Source organism: Triturus cristatus, chromosome 4_1 (assembly GCF_964204655.1).
Source record: "Triturus cristatus chromosome 4_1, aTriCri1.1, whole genome shotgun sequence".
Classification (NCBI taxonomy): Eukaryota; Metazoa; Chordata; class Amphibia; order Caudata; family Salamandridae; genus Triturus; species Triturus cristatus.
This window is the reverse complement of record NC_140585.1, coordinates 60521832-60538443: the sequence shown is the minus strand read 5'-3', so window position 1 is coordinate 60538443 and position 16612 is coordinate 60521832. Positions and strand designations below refer to the sequence as shown.

At 49.3% G+C, this 16612-nt stretch overlaps 1 protein-coding gene across 1 annotated transcript in view; it reads left to right on the top strand.

Annotated features, from left to right (window-relative positions):
- LOC146839508 (uncharacterized) overlaps positions 1-16612 on the top strand; it is a 151486-nt gene that overhangs the window by 56410 nt on the left and 78464 nt on the right. The window contains exon 2 of the mRNA XM_085650811.1: positions 6319-6548. Within this exon, the coding sequence (XP_085506937.1) occupies positions 6319-6548 (230 nt within the window). The remainder of the gene's footprint in view (positions 1-6318; positions 6549-16612) is intronic.

Sequence of the window (16612 nt, the reverse complement as noted above, 5' to 3'; positions counted from 1 at the left end):
CAAGAATTGGAAAAGGCCCCAAAAACCTGTACAGGGGGGTGGGTCCCAAACTACTCTCTATGTACCTCAGCCCTATAGGGGGAAGAACTTTGATCCCTCAAAGGCCTGGTATAACAACTGTAAGAAGTTGGAACACTTAACTGTAGATAAATCTTGCCCCCACAACAAGGCCCCTAAGGCAACCAGTACAGCTACACCTGGGGTGGCAAGTCTACAGATGGGATCAACAGTGTGCCCAGAGCAAATCAGGATGCACACTGAAGCAGTTCTAGTTTCAGAAGGGGAGGTTGAGTTTGCCACTGTAGCTGTGGGGACACCCAACTTAAAGAAATACTTACAATACCTTTGGGTTAATGGAACTAGGCTAGAAGCTCTGAGGGATACAGGTGCCAGTGTCACTTTGGTGAGAGACACACTGGTTTCCCATGAACAATACTTGATTGGGCGTACTTACCCAGTCACCAATGCTGACAGTGTTACCACTAATCCAATGGCTATGGTGATATTAGGCTGGGAGGGGGGAGTTACTGGCCTGAAATAGGTAGTGGTCTCTCAAAAGTTACCAGCTGCATGTCTGCTTGGCAATGACCTGTAAACCTCAGCCTGGGTTGAGGTTGAATTAAAAAGCCATGCTGGGTATCCCTGAATTGGTGTGTGTGTAAGCAAGAGCACAGAGCAAAAGGAAGGGTGAAAAAGTAGGATTGGAGCCAGAAAGTATGGCCCAACCCACCAAGAGGAAAGGTGGGCTCAGCCTGTGTGTGCGTGACATGGTAACTCACGGAATCCATACCGCTGGGCTGGTGAGCATATGACAATTCTGACCAACTTCACCAAAATGGCAAGTCAGGCGTGGCCAACTCTGGGTCCGGGAATCGATCCTCATCCACATTGCTGTGATGCGAGCGGCGAAGAGGACCTGCGCTACCATTAATTTGCCCAACACCCTGACAAGTGTTAGTGAACACTTCCTCAAATGCCACGCACTCGCAACGCTGCGGGTAGCACTTGCCGTCAGCACTGCAGCTTTACCCCGTGACTCAGCCCCTTACTTATTAAAATGGCTCAAGGCTTCACAATTATATTTTAATCAAGTAAGTAGCCAAGTCATTGGGTAGTGACTCCTCAGTGATGCCGCGTCGTATCGGCCCGTGGTGTGTCCAGTCCCAATACATTGTGACAAAGTAGAGAGCTGCGAGGAGCAGATCCTGAGCACGCCCCTGAAACCTAACGGGAACAGCGCGCAACACTCATTGCCACTCAGTCATGGTATATTATAGCAACTAAGGAGGCGCTATAATGCGTGACTTCGGATTTCAGTGCGGTGATGCGGACCGCCACACTGAAATGCGTTAGTCTAACGCCTGATGCATGGTACGTGGCAGGGCTGGTAAGACAAAAAGGGTACAGAGTTCCTCAGGTCAGTTAAGAACAAATAGTGATTTCAGCAAAAAGTTTCGTCTGTCATGAAAAAGGGGGGGGAAGACCCTTTAGTTGGAACTAGGGCCCTCACACACCCAGCAAGCTAGGTGTCATGCTTCATCATTTGAGCCTGCCCCTCGTCAGGTCGGCGCTGCAATTCCTGACGGGCTCCCAATATTGGGGCTCTTTGGCGGGGATCTTCTGTTCCTGCCGAAGGGTGCTGTGGGGGTAAGGGGCCCTAGAATGTGTAGATGTGGTGTACGGATAAAATAGGTACTGTTAGTCCACAGGAAATGTGTTTAATAAAGTGGTAAACAGCCTAGTTAAAAAGAAAATGAGGTGGGGATAACTACTAGTGATTATGATGCTAGTTGTGTATGCCCTACTCTCAGAAGGATCAACATGTTTCTTGCCCTTTAAGCCAGTAATTGGTCACGGCAATTCGTCAGGATCAGGAAAACATAAACTATCTACAACAAGGTATGTGTGTTTTACATAGCCGAAAGGTGCTCAGGAGTCACCTATGGAAACATTGGAGACAGAAAACACATGACAAAACTGTAAAGATAAACAATACATACATAACAACTTCAGCTGAAATCATCAAGAGTCTCATAGGGTGAAGCTCTCAGGGTGAGTACTGGAAGGTCTCGAAGGACAGAATAAATCAAAAGACAGGACTGGGGGCGGAGACAGAGCGGAGGTTGTAAACTCACCTCTTGCGTTAGCAAGGCAATCTTGCAGCAGTCTCCGGCGGGTGAAAAAGGACTCCTAACGTGGGTCCTGAAGTAAAAAACCGGGAGGAGCAATTAAGAAACCAGGGATGGACGAAATTAAAAGTGACATGGTCAGCCCGGCAATCCATGCGGTAAGAGCAGTGTCGGAGGGTAATGACAGCCTTGAATATCAAAAGATGCTAACATGAGCGATTAGGTGTGCAGCCATGGTGACCATCATGCTCAGGGGCCAGGGTGTATCGCCGCCCAAAAGTAGTCAATGAGGTCAGTAACGGGTTGCCACGAGAGACTCAAGAGCAAAGTAGGGGGCGACCGCCATCGCCCCTGGTAGAGGATGGGTCAGAGCAGGACGTACTCGCTCAAGCTGCCAATGAAGTCATGGAGGCGTCACGAATCCCCCTTTAAAAATACTCAAACTCACCTTATGGAAGACGGCTTGGATGAACCCTGATGCACTCACCTGCGTCAAACGACGCGTGGGATGGAAGACCTACCCCTACCGCCGGACCTGGGAGAAATAGGATACCAATATAGTGTATCTATTTTTAAAGCAGTGGAAAAGAGATCTAGATGGTTCGTGATCTGTTAAAAAGGTGTATTTTCAGAGAACATCACTGCTAAGCAGTGATGTTCTCTGAAAATACACCTTTTTAACAGATCCTATTTCTTTTTATGTGCCTCCCTCTGTGTGTTTTTATGTGCCGGTCCCCGATGCGGATGGTTGCCGCTCTGTTTTTAGACCCCCATTCACGGGTTACATCCCCGTACAATTTTGTGGGACTTTGATACTTCATCACGGCCCCCGCGAACCCCATCACTACCGCTTTTATTATTTTTCCACATTCCCATGTGTTACCCGTGGCATTTAGTCTGGCCACCTACCCGTTGCCTGTCTTTAACTATATCGCCATGGCAACCAACTCTGTGAGTAAATCAACCCACGAAGAATCATTTCCTGATTCAGACCGGATGCCGATAGTTTCCCCACACCACCTGCTCTAACATGGCCGCCCCTCTATCCCCAACCAATGGGATTGATACAACCGCTTTGGTAACCAATCCCTGTGAGCACACCAACCCACTGAGTATCACTTCCCGAGTCATACCGGATATGGATGGTTGCTCTCTCTACCTGTTCCAACATGGCTGACCCGCTTTACACTCCCCGACCAATGGGCTTGTGATTACCTTAGTCATGTGACACATTCCACACCTCCCGATATCCTTATCTGGCGAACACCGACTCCGTTCGGAACCCATCCCAGGTCCGGCGGTAGGGGTAGGTCTTCCATCCCACGCGTCGTTTGACGCAGGTGAGTGCATCAGGGTTCATCCAAGCCGTCTTCCATAAGGTGAGTTTGAGTATTTTTAAAGGGGGATTCGTGACGCCTCCATGACTTCATTGGCAGCTTGAGCGAGTACGTCCTGCTCTGACCCATCCTCTACCAGGGGCGATGGCGGTCGCCCCCTACTTTGCTCTTGAGTCTCTCGTGGCAACCCGTTACTGACCTCATTGACTACTTTTGGGCGGCGATACACCCTGGCCCCTGAGCATGATGGTCACCATGGCTGCACACCTAATCGCTCATGTTAGCATCTTTTGATATTCAAGGCTGTCATTACCCTCCGACACTGCTCTTACCGCATGGATTGCCGGGCTGACCATGTCACTTTTAATTTCGTCCATCCCTGGTTTCTTAATTGCTCCTCCCGGTTTTTTACTTCAGGACCCACGTTAGGAGTCCTTTTTCACCCGCCGGAGACTGCTGCAAGATTGCCTTGCTAACGCAAGAGGTGAGTTTACAACCTCCGCTCTGTCTCCGCCCCCAGTCCTGTCTTTTGATTTATTCTGTCCTTCGAGACCTTCCAGTACTCACCCTGAGAGCTTCACCCTATGAGACTCTCGATGATTTCAGCTGAAGTTGTTATGTATGTATTGTTTATCTTTACAGTTTTGTCATGTGTTTTCTGTCTCCAATGTTTCCATAGGTGACTCCTGAGCACCTTTCGGGTATGTAAAACACACATACCTTGTTGTAGATAGTTTATGTTTTCCTGATCCTGACGAATTGCCGTGACCAATTACTGGCTTAAAGGGCAAGAAACATGTTGATCCTTCTGAGAGTAGGGCATACACAACTAGCATCATAATCACTAGTAGTTATCCCCACCTCATTTTCTTTTTAACTAGGCTGTTTACCACTTTATTAAACACATTTCCTGTGGACTAACAGTACCTATTTTATCCGTACACCACATCTACACATTCTAGGGCCCCTTACCCCCACAGCACCCTTCGGCAGGAACAGAAGATCCCCGCCAAAGAGCCCCAATATTGGGAGCCCGTCAGGAATTGCAGCGCCGACCTGACGAGGGGCAGGCTCAAATGATGAAGCATGACACCTAGCTTGCTGGGTGTGTGAGGGCCCTAGTTCCAACTAAAGGGTCTTCCCCCCCTTTTTCATGACAGACGAAACTTTTTGCTGAAATCACTATTTGTTCTTAACTGACCTGAGGAACTCTGTACCCTTTTTGTCTTACTAGTCGCTTGGGTATGTACACTGGACCTCGTTAAACTTACCCATCTATCCCTCCTTTTGTTGACACGTGGCAGGGCTGACCATACTGATGCCACTAATCTGAGGTTGTGGGCACGTGGCGCGCCAGCTCACGTGGCAGTCAGAATCTCAGCTATAATGAATGATTTTTATTTTGCTACTGTGAGTTGTCAGTGAGTGTGTTTTGAAATACAGCAGCCTGCCAGGCTGTGACCTAGACTACTGTTATCTGACTATAATTATGAAGGGTGAGGCAGCGGAATTCTGTGTCGGGCCTCTCACAACCTACAAGACAGGACCCGGGAGAGAGCCGCCTGGCCAGTGATGTTCCTCCTTTGCCTCGTTTGATTGTCAGCAAAAAGCCTTAGGCTGGTGAAAGCTGGAATGACTAATTGCTTTTCTGCGGTTGTAACGTTGTTTTGAGCTCCCCGTCTTTTTGTGCCTGTAGAACACCGGCCCATCCTCCCAACAGGTATCCGAGGCTGTGGCAACATGTCCCTAGTTCAATTTCCTACCTGCCCTGGCCCCTTGGATTGTTGCTGTCGCCTGGCAACACTAGTACTTTGAAGTTGGTGACATCCACCAGTTCAGAGAGCTCCTCTCACGTCCAGCGTGTCTCCTGATTCGAGACAGAAATCACAGCAGTCCTCATATATCCTTATGAATTACACCATTTGTGCTGCATGTCTAATACAGAAATAGACAAACAGGTTTAGCTCCATCAGTCGATATCACAGAAACAGCTTTACACCATGGCATTCATGACGAAAATTAATGGTGAAACCATAGGTGAAACAGCTATTGATTAAACATGGTTTTAGGAGTGTTTTAGATATTTTAACTAGTTGCAGCAGTTAACAGTAGTGTTGTGCCTCTGACTTTACAAGGGCACTAGTTTAGTGCCCTTCCATTTCTGGTGCTTTGAGGCACTTAACGTTTTAGTTTCTTGTTGCTCCGATGGGTGTAATTTCTGATATTTATATGCTTTCCTCTTCTTCTTCGTTTAATTATGCTGGCCAGAAAGTGTCACTCATAGTCATTGAAATGTCACTCATAGCAATCTAGAACCTTGGCAGCTATGATAAGGAATAATCCAAAAACACAGGAAGATTAGCAAAAGTCTGTTCTTTTAATTTTCGCTTTGACATGACTTATGCCACACTATATTTGGTCTGGTGTGTAAAATTGCATGGTATTTTTACTTTGCTATGTGACCTGTTTAATTCACCACTAACACATATTCTCATATATTTAATGAAATATAAACTGTCACTTCCAGTTGACGACTTTCTGTAAATACTCTTTAGTCCTCTGCATCAGGGTTTTGAAGATGCTCATGTGAAGTGAAGCTGTAAATACTTTTTTACAGCAGCAACCAAGGGTGAGATCCTGTACGAGGACTGTGTGTATCTTAAAAACATTCATTTCTGTGATATCTAAAAACCCAGTCATTTCCGGCCTCAAAATGCTTGTTTGTGCATATTCACTCCTGGAGACTGGATGTGACGGTTCTTTAAGAAGCCAGCAGAGGGCGCGCCTGCCTGCTGATGAAATCCACTGAGCATATTGTATGAAATGGAGAAAGGTTTCCTGTTCCTGGTCAGCGGTGGCAGAGACAGTACAAGCAGCAGATGTTGACATCATTTCCGGCCTCTCCCTCCGTGTTCAGCCAGCTGCAGAGGAGGAAGGACGCCCTGTCTCTCTGTGCAGTTCTCTTCATCTTCAGACCCTCATAGACCCCCCTCCTACCCCAGACCCCAAATATGCACCTGCCCCCACCCCAGCCATAGGAGGAGGAGCGAGCCTGGAAATGTCTGCACAGGTTTCTGCTCAGGTAGGAGATTGTCAGCACCTTGTGCTGTGTTTGTAGAAATGGCTTGAATGATCCTGAAAGAACTCTCTAGCAGGAGCCGGGCTCTTCTATCAAGGGACTTCGGGGGGAGGGGGGGGGGGGCTTTGCGTCCGGCGCTGGGGATGTTTGTGGTCATCATTTGTTTTAAAGAGAGGATCTGTGCACTGCTCTCCATCTTAATGCACTGTGAAAAATCTGTGCACACTGCACTTCACTGCACTGTGAGAAATCTGTGCATGCTGCACTGCATATAACTGCACTATGAGGAATCTGTGCACTGCATCTTACTGCACTGTGAGGAATCTGTGCACGCTGCACTGCATCTTAATGCACTGTGACAGATCTGTGCACACTGCACTATAAGGAATCTGTGTCACTACACTGCATCTTACTGTACTGAGGAGTTTGTGCCACTGCACTGCATCTTACTGCACTGTGAAAAATCTGTTCACATTGCACTGCATCTTAGCGCTCTATGAGAAATCTGTGCACACTCTTTGCTCGGCTCTCGCTGTCAGTTTGTTGACTTGCCCACCTGTACCCCTGTGTCAGAAGCATGTCCCCCAGGTAGTTGAACGTCAAGGCTTCCCTGTTGCCCCATGCCCCTTTGCCCCTGTTTTCATATCTCAGTCTAGGTAAAGCCTCAGTCATTTCAATAGGTTCCAGCGGCATAGGTTGGCTTATAGCATTATCTGCTGCAGAGGTTGTGTGTCTGCTGCAGGGATTGTGTGTATGTGTGTGTGCACTGACCTTGGGTCTGCCAGGTAGGAGGCCTTTCAAGCTGTGGAACATACATGTCTGTGTTTTTGATGTACCTCTGCAGGTTGGATGTGTGTGCATATGAACAGGGTAGAGTTGTCTTTGCAGGCTGTGTGTGTGTGGGTGTGAGGCTTATCTACAGTGTGTCTTTTTGCAGGGTGTCTGTCTTAGCAGATGTTGGCGGAACTGTCAGTCACTCTGCTTGGCCTCTCCTCTCTGTACTGGAATCTTTAGGATCACTTGCTGTAAGAGGGTCTGCTCTGTGCAGAATAGTCAGTTGCTACTTGGCACACAGCAGACGTCTGAGAAAAGTCACGTGTGAAGTTCTAGTTCTTCCCCACAGTATAGAATAATTAGGCAGCTCTGAGTGAGACTTCAGCACGACTTTCAAATATGTGACTGCCCACAAGAACCCAGAGTTACTTTTATGACAATGCTACAAGGGGTTGCTGCACTCAACGGTGTGTTGGTGAGGATTGTGCTATGATATGCAGCCTACATGAAGGATTCCAAGAGACTCTTGAAGTCATTCTGCTCTGCTTGTCACTTCAGCAGGAAGGGGCGAACAAGACGAGCGAGCAGAAAATGCAAGAAGAGGCCAGAGAAGAGAAATAAGAGTGATACAGAGAGAAAAAACACGAAGGGTCGAGTAAAGTAATAAATAGATATCTGCCAAAATATGAAAGAAAGAAAATTGTACGGGAGGGAATGAGAGTTCTAAAAGATGGCCAGGAAAAGAAATGTAATGAACATTATTTATAAATTGCCATGAAAATGTGGTTCAAGTTTGACGTGAATTTGAGTCTTCAAGTGTTATAGGTGTAATGTGCTGTTTAGTGGTACCAATACTTGAACCAACTTTATAGCTTTGGAACTGTGATTTAATCCCAATCACCGAACGGTATAAATGAACCAAAGTGAGGGATCAATGTATTTTCGGGTTACCAATCTCATCTCTAGTGAGATAGTTAAGAGATCCCAGTTTCCAACCGTCCTCCTTTATAAATGTGTTTATGCACATACTGCACAGATCTGTGTTACCTTTGTATCAAACATACCAATCCTAATAAATTCTGTTGGAGGTGGCCCTTTCTAGGGTGCTTTCCCTCAACTTTTTTTTTGCTTTTGTCCCTCCTGGTTTTCCGCTGATCTATGTAATAGCCTAAGGACTTTGATCGCTTTTTACACTGCCATTCAGTGCCAAAGTGATGTGCTTGTCATATACATACTGGTGATTAGTGTACAGATGATTGGCTAGATTGAGTTAGCAGCAAGTACCTTGTCTAGAGGTAAGACATATACCTAGGGCACCTCCTGCGTGGGCCAGCAGAACTGGTTGTGCCACCCACGGAGGTAGTTCTTTAAATGTGCCTCAGATTTGCCATGACGGGGCCTGTGTGTGCAGGTTACTGTTACTAGGCTTGGCATTTAAGAAGCCACTTGCCAAGGTTCTGCATGTATCTTGCTATATCTGAGTACTCCCTGGGAACAGGGTGCGGTGTCGGGAAGAGGTAGGGCATGTGCGTGTGTACGCTACATATACTGGTAGTGAATGGCACCGAGTAGTGTGTTTGGTACAGTAGGGCCTGTTCCTCGTATTGGATTGCCCTGAGGGATCGGTGGAAAGGCTATTGAGCTGGATTTCCTGCATGCAGAAGAGTGTCAGTACAGTGTTTGATATCAATGAGTTCGTAATGGCGAACCAGCTCCGGTGGTGCGAGTAAATTTGACATTATGACAGTGGAAAAACCACTTTGGGAAAGTGGGAATGCCTGTACTCATGGCTCTGTATGCCTTTCTGCCTGTCTCCATTTCACAGCTGGCTGCTGGGGGGATGGCTACATCTGTGCATTTCTGATAAGACAGCCATAAACTAGGGGGCCAAAAGATACTGTAGACCTCTCACTCTGAGGGGCCTTCCTGTGTTGGTTAAGAGGGGGTGGAATTGGCACCTGCATTCCAAGAGGCAGGGTTGTGGCCACACTAAAGATACTGATCAAGCCTCCCAGGGTAGGATGTCAGACATGACAACATTTAGAGAGGGCCCGTGCATTTCAAAGGTGGCCTTTTGAGCTGATCTCATCTTCATAGGGCATTGTGGGTATAACCACCGGGGCCGTGCCTTCAGGAGTTAAAGACGCTTTGGGGATTGGCAACTGTAGGAGAGTAGGATCTGCACTTATGTTGCCCCCACTTTTTTCTGATGTTAACACTGGTTTCTGGCTATAGTCTGGCTGGGTCCCTGCTAATCAGGGCCCAGTCTCTGTTCTCTCTAAACAACTTAGAGTGCATATTAGATGCACTAGTGATTGGATACTGTGGAACCTTATGAGCCCCTAGTATATGGCACCTTAGGTACCAAGGGTATAGGTACTTCACAGGCCTACGAGGGGTTGAAGCATGTATCATGCCACCCCTGGGAAGCAGACTAAATCTGACACCACAGGCCTGCTACTGCAGCCTGGGGGAGGTAGTGTTAGCTCTCCTCACTGAGATATAGGTACCCTATATCTCTACCTGCACACACATAAAAACCTATCAGTCACCCCTATGGCAGGCCCTGTCAATCCTGAGGGCAGGGTGCTTGGTTTCCATGTGAGGGGGTGCATCTGCCTGAGCAGGGCCCCTCTGCAGCTCTCAGAGTCTATTCTCTGTGGCTGTTTGTGGATGCGGTTAAACCATATACTCTTAAGTGCATTATAACCTCGCGGTAAATGCTAACTCTAGGATGGCTGCATCAAAACATGTTGTGTTTGGTGTCAAACGCTTTGGAATCATACCCCCACATCAGTAACTCGTGTTGGGAGTATGATCCCACCCTTCTAGAGGGGTAGACATGTACCTACTGTGGAAACACGGTAGAATCCTGAAAGAGCCCTTGCATCACAAAATGGATGCCAGCAGCACAGACACTGGGCTGCCCTCCTTCTTCTGACTGAAACTCGCAGTGGAGGAGGCCCAACAATAGGCATCCTGTCACAGGGAGGTGTAACCACCTTCCAGACAGGATTTAGTGTATTGGGGCTGGGTGGGTACACCCCTAGAGTGCTTTGAAGTCCTGCACTGGGGGAGCAGAAAGCTCCTCTGTGCATATGCCAGCTCAAACTGTTTCAGGGGCTACCTGCCCCATGCTCTGGCGCGAAACTGGACAAAGAGAAGTGGGTGTAGCCACCCACTCCCTGACCCTCCCATAGGTGGGGTCATAGAGCTAGTCCCTCCCTTTCCTTTAGTATAAGTTAGGGAACCCTTGTCATTGCAAACTAGATATCCCTGGATGACGCCCTGAAGAAGAATCCTGGACCTTCGACGTTCCACTACCTCTGAAAGACTGAAGACTCTCCCTTGGAGTGAAGGAGTAACTCCCCTGCTTGGCAGGCACCAAAACTTTGAATTAATGGTCGCAAACTTTCCCGCTCCCGCCGGAGTCCGAAATCCCTGCAGCCCCGGAAGTGGATTTCCTGACTTCTCCAAGGCCATCGTGAGTCCCCAGCGAAGCTGAGGCAAGTGGATCCCACGAGTGACGAGGAACAGCAATACCCGGGTTCCGTGCACTATTGTCGAGTGCAATCCCTTCACGACGGTCTACGAACTTGTGCATTGGACCACCTGTGGTCCAAGCCTCCTGCAGGATTTCCAGCGAAGATCAGAGGCCTACCTCGTCCCGAGTGACTGTGGGCTCCTGTGAAGTGAATCCTCCCGAGGCGTCTTCGCGATCCCGTGCCGGTTGGCTTGTGGGTCCCCTGAAGACTTTTCTACAAAACCAAAAGGCTCCCCTGGTTGCTCCAGGCCTGCCCAGACGTACCCTCGCTTGGTGAGTCCCTCAGACCTTGCTGGTCTGCACCGCTGACTTTTTACACTTTCCACGAGACTTGCTATTACCAAGGCTTGTTGGCTCCAATCTGGTCGCAAACACCGCAGTAAGCTGCAGACTTCGTAGGACACGCCGAATCCAGCTCCTGGTCATCGTCCTCGCCTCCTGGACCTCATGGCTGAAGAGTCAAGACATCTGTGATCACCTGAAATCACCCGACTACTGTGGGCATCCAGCTTCCTCGCCCCGGGTCACTGGCAAGTGACTTTGAACACTGTCTCCTCTGCTTTCTGGTCTTCTTTCTTCTGAATCCAGCCTTGGATTCCACCGGACACTTCTTCTGTCTTCACAAGCAGCAAGTCTTCTTTGGCTCCCATTGAAAATAACGCCGCGACCCGACACCAAAAGACACCTATGCACCCGGCTTCCCTGGGTGAGGTAACTGCTGCACTACGGTGCTCCTGCGTGTGTTGGCTCTAGAACTACCTACCCTGTAAGTGACTTGCTTGTAGACTCTCCCGAAGTATCCTAAAACTTCAAAATTCCAACCGCGACTTGCTCCATTGAAGTCTATTGGGATCCACAACTGTGTTCTCACTCTACATGCGTCTCCCGGTGGTCCTTTACTTACCTGCCTTGGGTTGGTTAGTGAGGCCCCAGTGCTTCTGAAGGCCCTAGGCCTAGTCCCTTCTCAAGTCGATATCCCTAAACCTCTTTTTTAGTATATGGTCTGGTACGCCCCTAGGGCCCCAGACATATTTGTGCTTAACTTGTTGTGACACGTTGATTTGTGCATATGTTCCTGACTTCTAATCTCATAAAGAGATTAGTAGAGTGTGTCTAATAATACATACATATATATTTTATATATATATACCTGTGTGGTGTCCTTTCATTTAGTGACTCAAGAGATTATAAGGTAAAACAAGCTGCTTTACATTACTCTGAGACTTAGCCTGAAGGCTGCTCTCCACAGCTACCACTAGGATAGCTTTCTTTAAATGGTTGTCTTAAACCTATCTACCATAAGAGTCGAATTGTACTGGTGCAAGGTGGACACTTTAACTAGTGACCAGCATATACCAGGCCAACTTTGCACAGAAACATGCTACGCTGGTTCAACGCTGGAACATCAACAAGAAGAACTATTGGGGTGGGGGGCTGCAACTGGATTATCTGCAGACTTGTGGTGGCCTGGGGCTTATTGTGCTCTAGGAAGGGGACTATCACTTGGTGGATTTTACCTGGATGTTTCTGGCCTGCAGCTAATTGCCTACTGTCGTGGCCCGGGTCCCCTAGCACTCTCTAAGGGCTTGTTGACTGGCCTCCTGTCCACGAGTTCCCAGGGACAGAAAAGACCTCCCAGTTTCCACAAGATCGTAAGGAACGCGCAGAGTTCGGCGTAAACAGGTGGAAGTGATTGTTGGTTGGGACAAGGACCCTCCTGACGTGTGCAGTGATCAGACTGTGCCGAAGACTGAGCTGGTGACGTTCAGTGGCACACCTGGGGTGGCAGTATCGTGAGTTCGAGGAGTGTGGGGGAAGTTTGCTGAGTCCGATGGGCCTGAGATTACTGCCAGAAATCTCTGCTAGTTCACATTCGTTAGCGTGTGGTGTCCGAGCAGTATTGAGAGAAGTTTGCTGAGTCTGCAATATCCAAGCTGGCAGCATAGACTGTGTCCGACCTCCAGATTGGGAGGACGACATTGCCTGACATCGCGGCCTCAGTCTGAGGTCACCAGCTCCCTCTCCCCGGACCCACGCCACAAAGTACTATGTTGTTAAGGATAGCATGACTGGGTCTCGTCGTGCCTTGTGTGCACCCACGACTGGCTCTCTGGAGCAGCTGTAGCTCCCAACTCCGCCAGAGGCGAAATCATTCTCCAAATTGGGAGCCCGCCAGCTTCTGGTGTTGCAATCGTTTTCCTGCGGGTTGGATAGTGATCCCGTACTTGTGAAGGGCCGCCTGAGGACCTAATCTGGATGGACAAAAACACGTAACTGTTTCTTTCCACTTTAGGTGGTCCCTTAATCTAATCAAAGTGTTGACAGCAGGGGCAACATGTATCGTTGGCTGGTGTAGTTTTAGTGGCGGAGGGGCTAAGTCACAAGGTGTAGAGAGAACCTGTTATTTCTTGACCATTACAAGTATAAGGAGTACGCGATAATGGGAATGTTGTGGTTTATGCTAATGTGTAAGCGGAAAAGTGAAATACCTCTTCACAGCCTAGATATATGTTTGTCGCTTATAATGTGGAAGGGATTGATTGTATTGGGAACACCTCTGGGACGTATAAACATAGGTGTATGTTGCTTACAAGGGTGAAGGGATAATGGTGCAAGCGAACACCCAGGACAATTACATATATGTTAATGCCGTTCTGCTGCTAATGGAAGAGTTTGAAAATGTCATATAACTGTAAAGTGTATATCCAGTGTGTGTCGTTTTGGTTTCAATGTGTGTGTAATACAAAGACCAGTGTTGTATACATACTGTGTGGAGGCTTTTTGTAGCGTCCACAGGGTGTTGCGGGGTTGAGGGTTGTGCCAATACCTTACACTTTGACCTTGAGGATTAGCCTGACTGCTCTGTGCCAAGCTATCCAAGGGTGAACGTAGGTTATCAGACAAGTGTATCGTACTCATCCTATCTAGGACAGTGGATTCTGCCTGGCTTCGATCGATGCATCCCAGCCAGAAACCGCTGGCTCTAACAAATTCCTAATAATAAATAAATTGAAAAAATATTTAAGCTGCACCGATTTTGCACCCAAGACCAACTTTTTTTTTTTTTGATAATCAAGTTTATTGGTTTTAAAGAACAAATCACAAAAATTCATTGGTAGAGAAATCAAGCACATTATTTGGATACAATGCATTGAAAGAGAGATGACAGGAGGAGGAGCCTAGCGCGCAACCAAGATAGCCGCATAGGTGCGAGGCTCCCGAGGACCTCCACGACCTCCTACATCTATCCTGTCCTCATCCTGATTTGGTTGAGGGGACTTTGTTTGTGAACCTGAGCCGAGCTGGTGCCCGTTTTCCGTTTTCAAATCGGACCCCGGGTGCCGTGATGGGCATCGCTTGAAGTTTGCGGCCTGCTTCTTCTCTGACCCCGGACTTGAGTTGAGGGGCGATCCAGTGGTGGAGTGAATAACAACGGCGGGACGAGCCTGGCGGGGCGCGCACCCCACACTTTCACTTTCGCTTTCGAGCCCTCTCGCCATCATCGCAAGTGGGATCTCGGCTCTTTCGCGGAGTGTGGTGGTTGGCTCACTGGGGGACCCTGCCTACTCTGCGGGGACCCGTTCCGCCTTCCTGAGGCGACCTCTGGGGTCTTCGGCCTCGATTGTTCGCCCTCCGTCGCTGGACTCGTGGGTGCACGGATTGCAGGGCGATGGCGACGAAGCAGGATGGAGAGAGGCTGAAGGCCAAATCGGCCCGGCGTGGTGCTTCTACCCAGGCCAACGTTATGGATCGCTACACCCTGCCGAAAGGTTCTCCCGGCGGGTCGCATAAGTCTCCGGAGCGGCCCGCGGATGCCCCGGATTTGCCAACGGACCTGACCTTGCAGGATATCATGGGCGCCATAGCGGAGATGAAGACCTCGGTGGGTCAACAGTTTGACACCCTGGCGCACAAACTTGACGCGGTTCTCATCGATGTCAACCTTGTTAGGGCTGATCTTTCCAAGACAAATGATAGGGTTGACTCTTTGGCCCTCACTGCGTCGGGCCTCACGACTGAGGTGGCTGCCCTCCAAACGGAGGTACGTCGGCTCCGGTAGGACAGTGCTCTCGCGGATCGGCGACTGGAGGATTCCGAGAGTAGGGCCCGGAGGAACAACGTCCGCATTATCGGTGTGCCTGAGGGATTGGAGGATTCGGCTGCGGATCTCTTTGTGGAGGACTTGATTTCCAATCGTCTGAGGCCTCGGGGATTGAGCAAATTCTTCGCTGTGGAGAGGGCCCATAGAGTTCCTGGTGGCAAGCTGAAGGTTGGAGCTCCTCCGCGGCCTCTTATTGCACGTATCTTCAATTTTCGTGATAGGGATGCGATTTTACAAGCCTCTAGAGTGCAGGGGCCGCTTAAGCTAGAGAACGTTGAGGTGAACTTCTATCCTGACTTCACGCAAGCGGTCCAGAAGCAGAGGCTGGGTTTCATGGGCGTCAAACGGCGGCTCCGAGACATGAACTTGAAGTACGCCATGCTTTTCCCGGCCAGGCTGCGGGTGGAATCCGAGGGTCGTTCTCATTTCTTTGACCGTCCGGAGGCGGCGGGGTATTGGTTGGACACTAGGGGCCATGATCGAGAGGGACTGGGGGCCGCGAGTGGAGAGTGCCCACCGGACCGGGCCTAATATATTGACACTGGGGCTACTTTCTGATGATGTCACTTCTTTGTTGGGCTCAGGGTTCCTTGACTGTTGTGCTTTGTTCTCCTTCACTTGGAGGTTGTGGTGTGTCTTGAGGGGGTTCTCTTTCCTCCTCCAGGGGGTCTTTTTGTAGTTTAGTTCATGCAAGGGCGACAGGCACACTGCAAGTTGGGGTGGCTGTTTGGGCTCATGCAGGGGTGGGGGGAGTTTTGTTTGGAATGTTGGGTTGGGTTGGGGTTGGGTATTGTTTGTTTGTACCACAAGGCAGGATTATTGTTGTTTCATACTTAAAGTGCTCTCTGGGAGGGTGGTGATTGGAGCTGGTTGTGATGGGGGGTAGGGGACTGAGACTTCTTTCCTGGAATGTTAACGGACTGGGGGACAGGATAAAACGGGGGGGTGGTCCTGCAGTTTTTAAAACGGATCTCACCCGATATCGTGTTTCTGCAGGAAACACACCTCATTGGTAATTCCTTCCGTGCTATGAATAGGCGGGGCTATCGCCTTCTGGCTCATTCGGGCTTCACTTCTGGTTCGAGGGGTGTGGGCATAATGGTTAAAACCTCGCTCCCGCTGGAGGTTGACGAGGTGATCCATGATGACAGGGGGCGCTACACTGCACTGGTGGGCAGATGGGAGGGTAAAGTGATTGTTTTGGTTTCTATTTATGTCCCGCCGGGTTTGCAGACTACTACTTTTGCCGACTTGGGGCGCCTTCTTCTTGGGCTACCAGAGGGGATTCTAGTGGTTGGAGGGGACTTTAATGCTGTGGTTTCCGGAGCCGAGGAACGATACCCCCCCAGGGACCTCCCCCGGGCCCAAACTTGGTTGTCTGGACTCTTGGACACCCTGGGATTGGTGGATTGTTGGCGGCTAAAACACCCTGCACAGACACAGTACACGTTCCACTCCGGGGCCCATGGTAGTCTTTCACGACTTGATTATGTTCTTATGCCAGCGGCCCAGGCGGGGAGGATCGGGGAGGTGCGACATCTTGCCTGGGGTATTTCAGACCACTCCCCGCTTCTGTTACACTTCGATATTGTCCTGGGGGTGGAGGGGAGGTTGGTCCCGATCAACTCCTGGTACCTGCGTAATCCC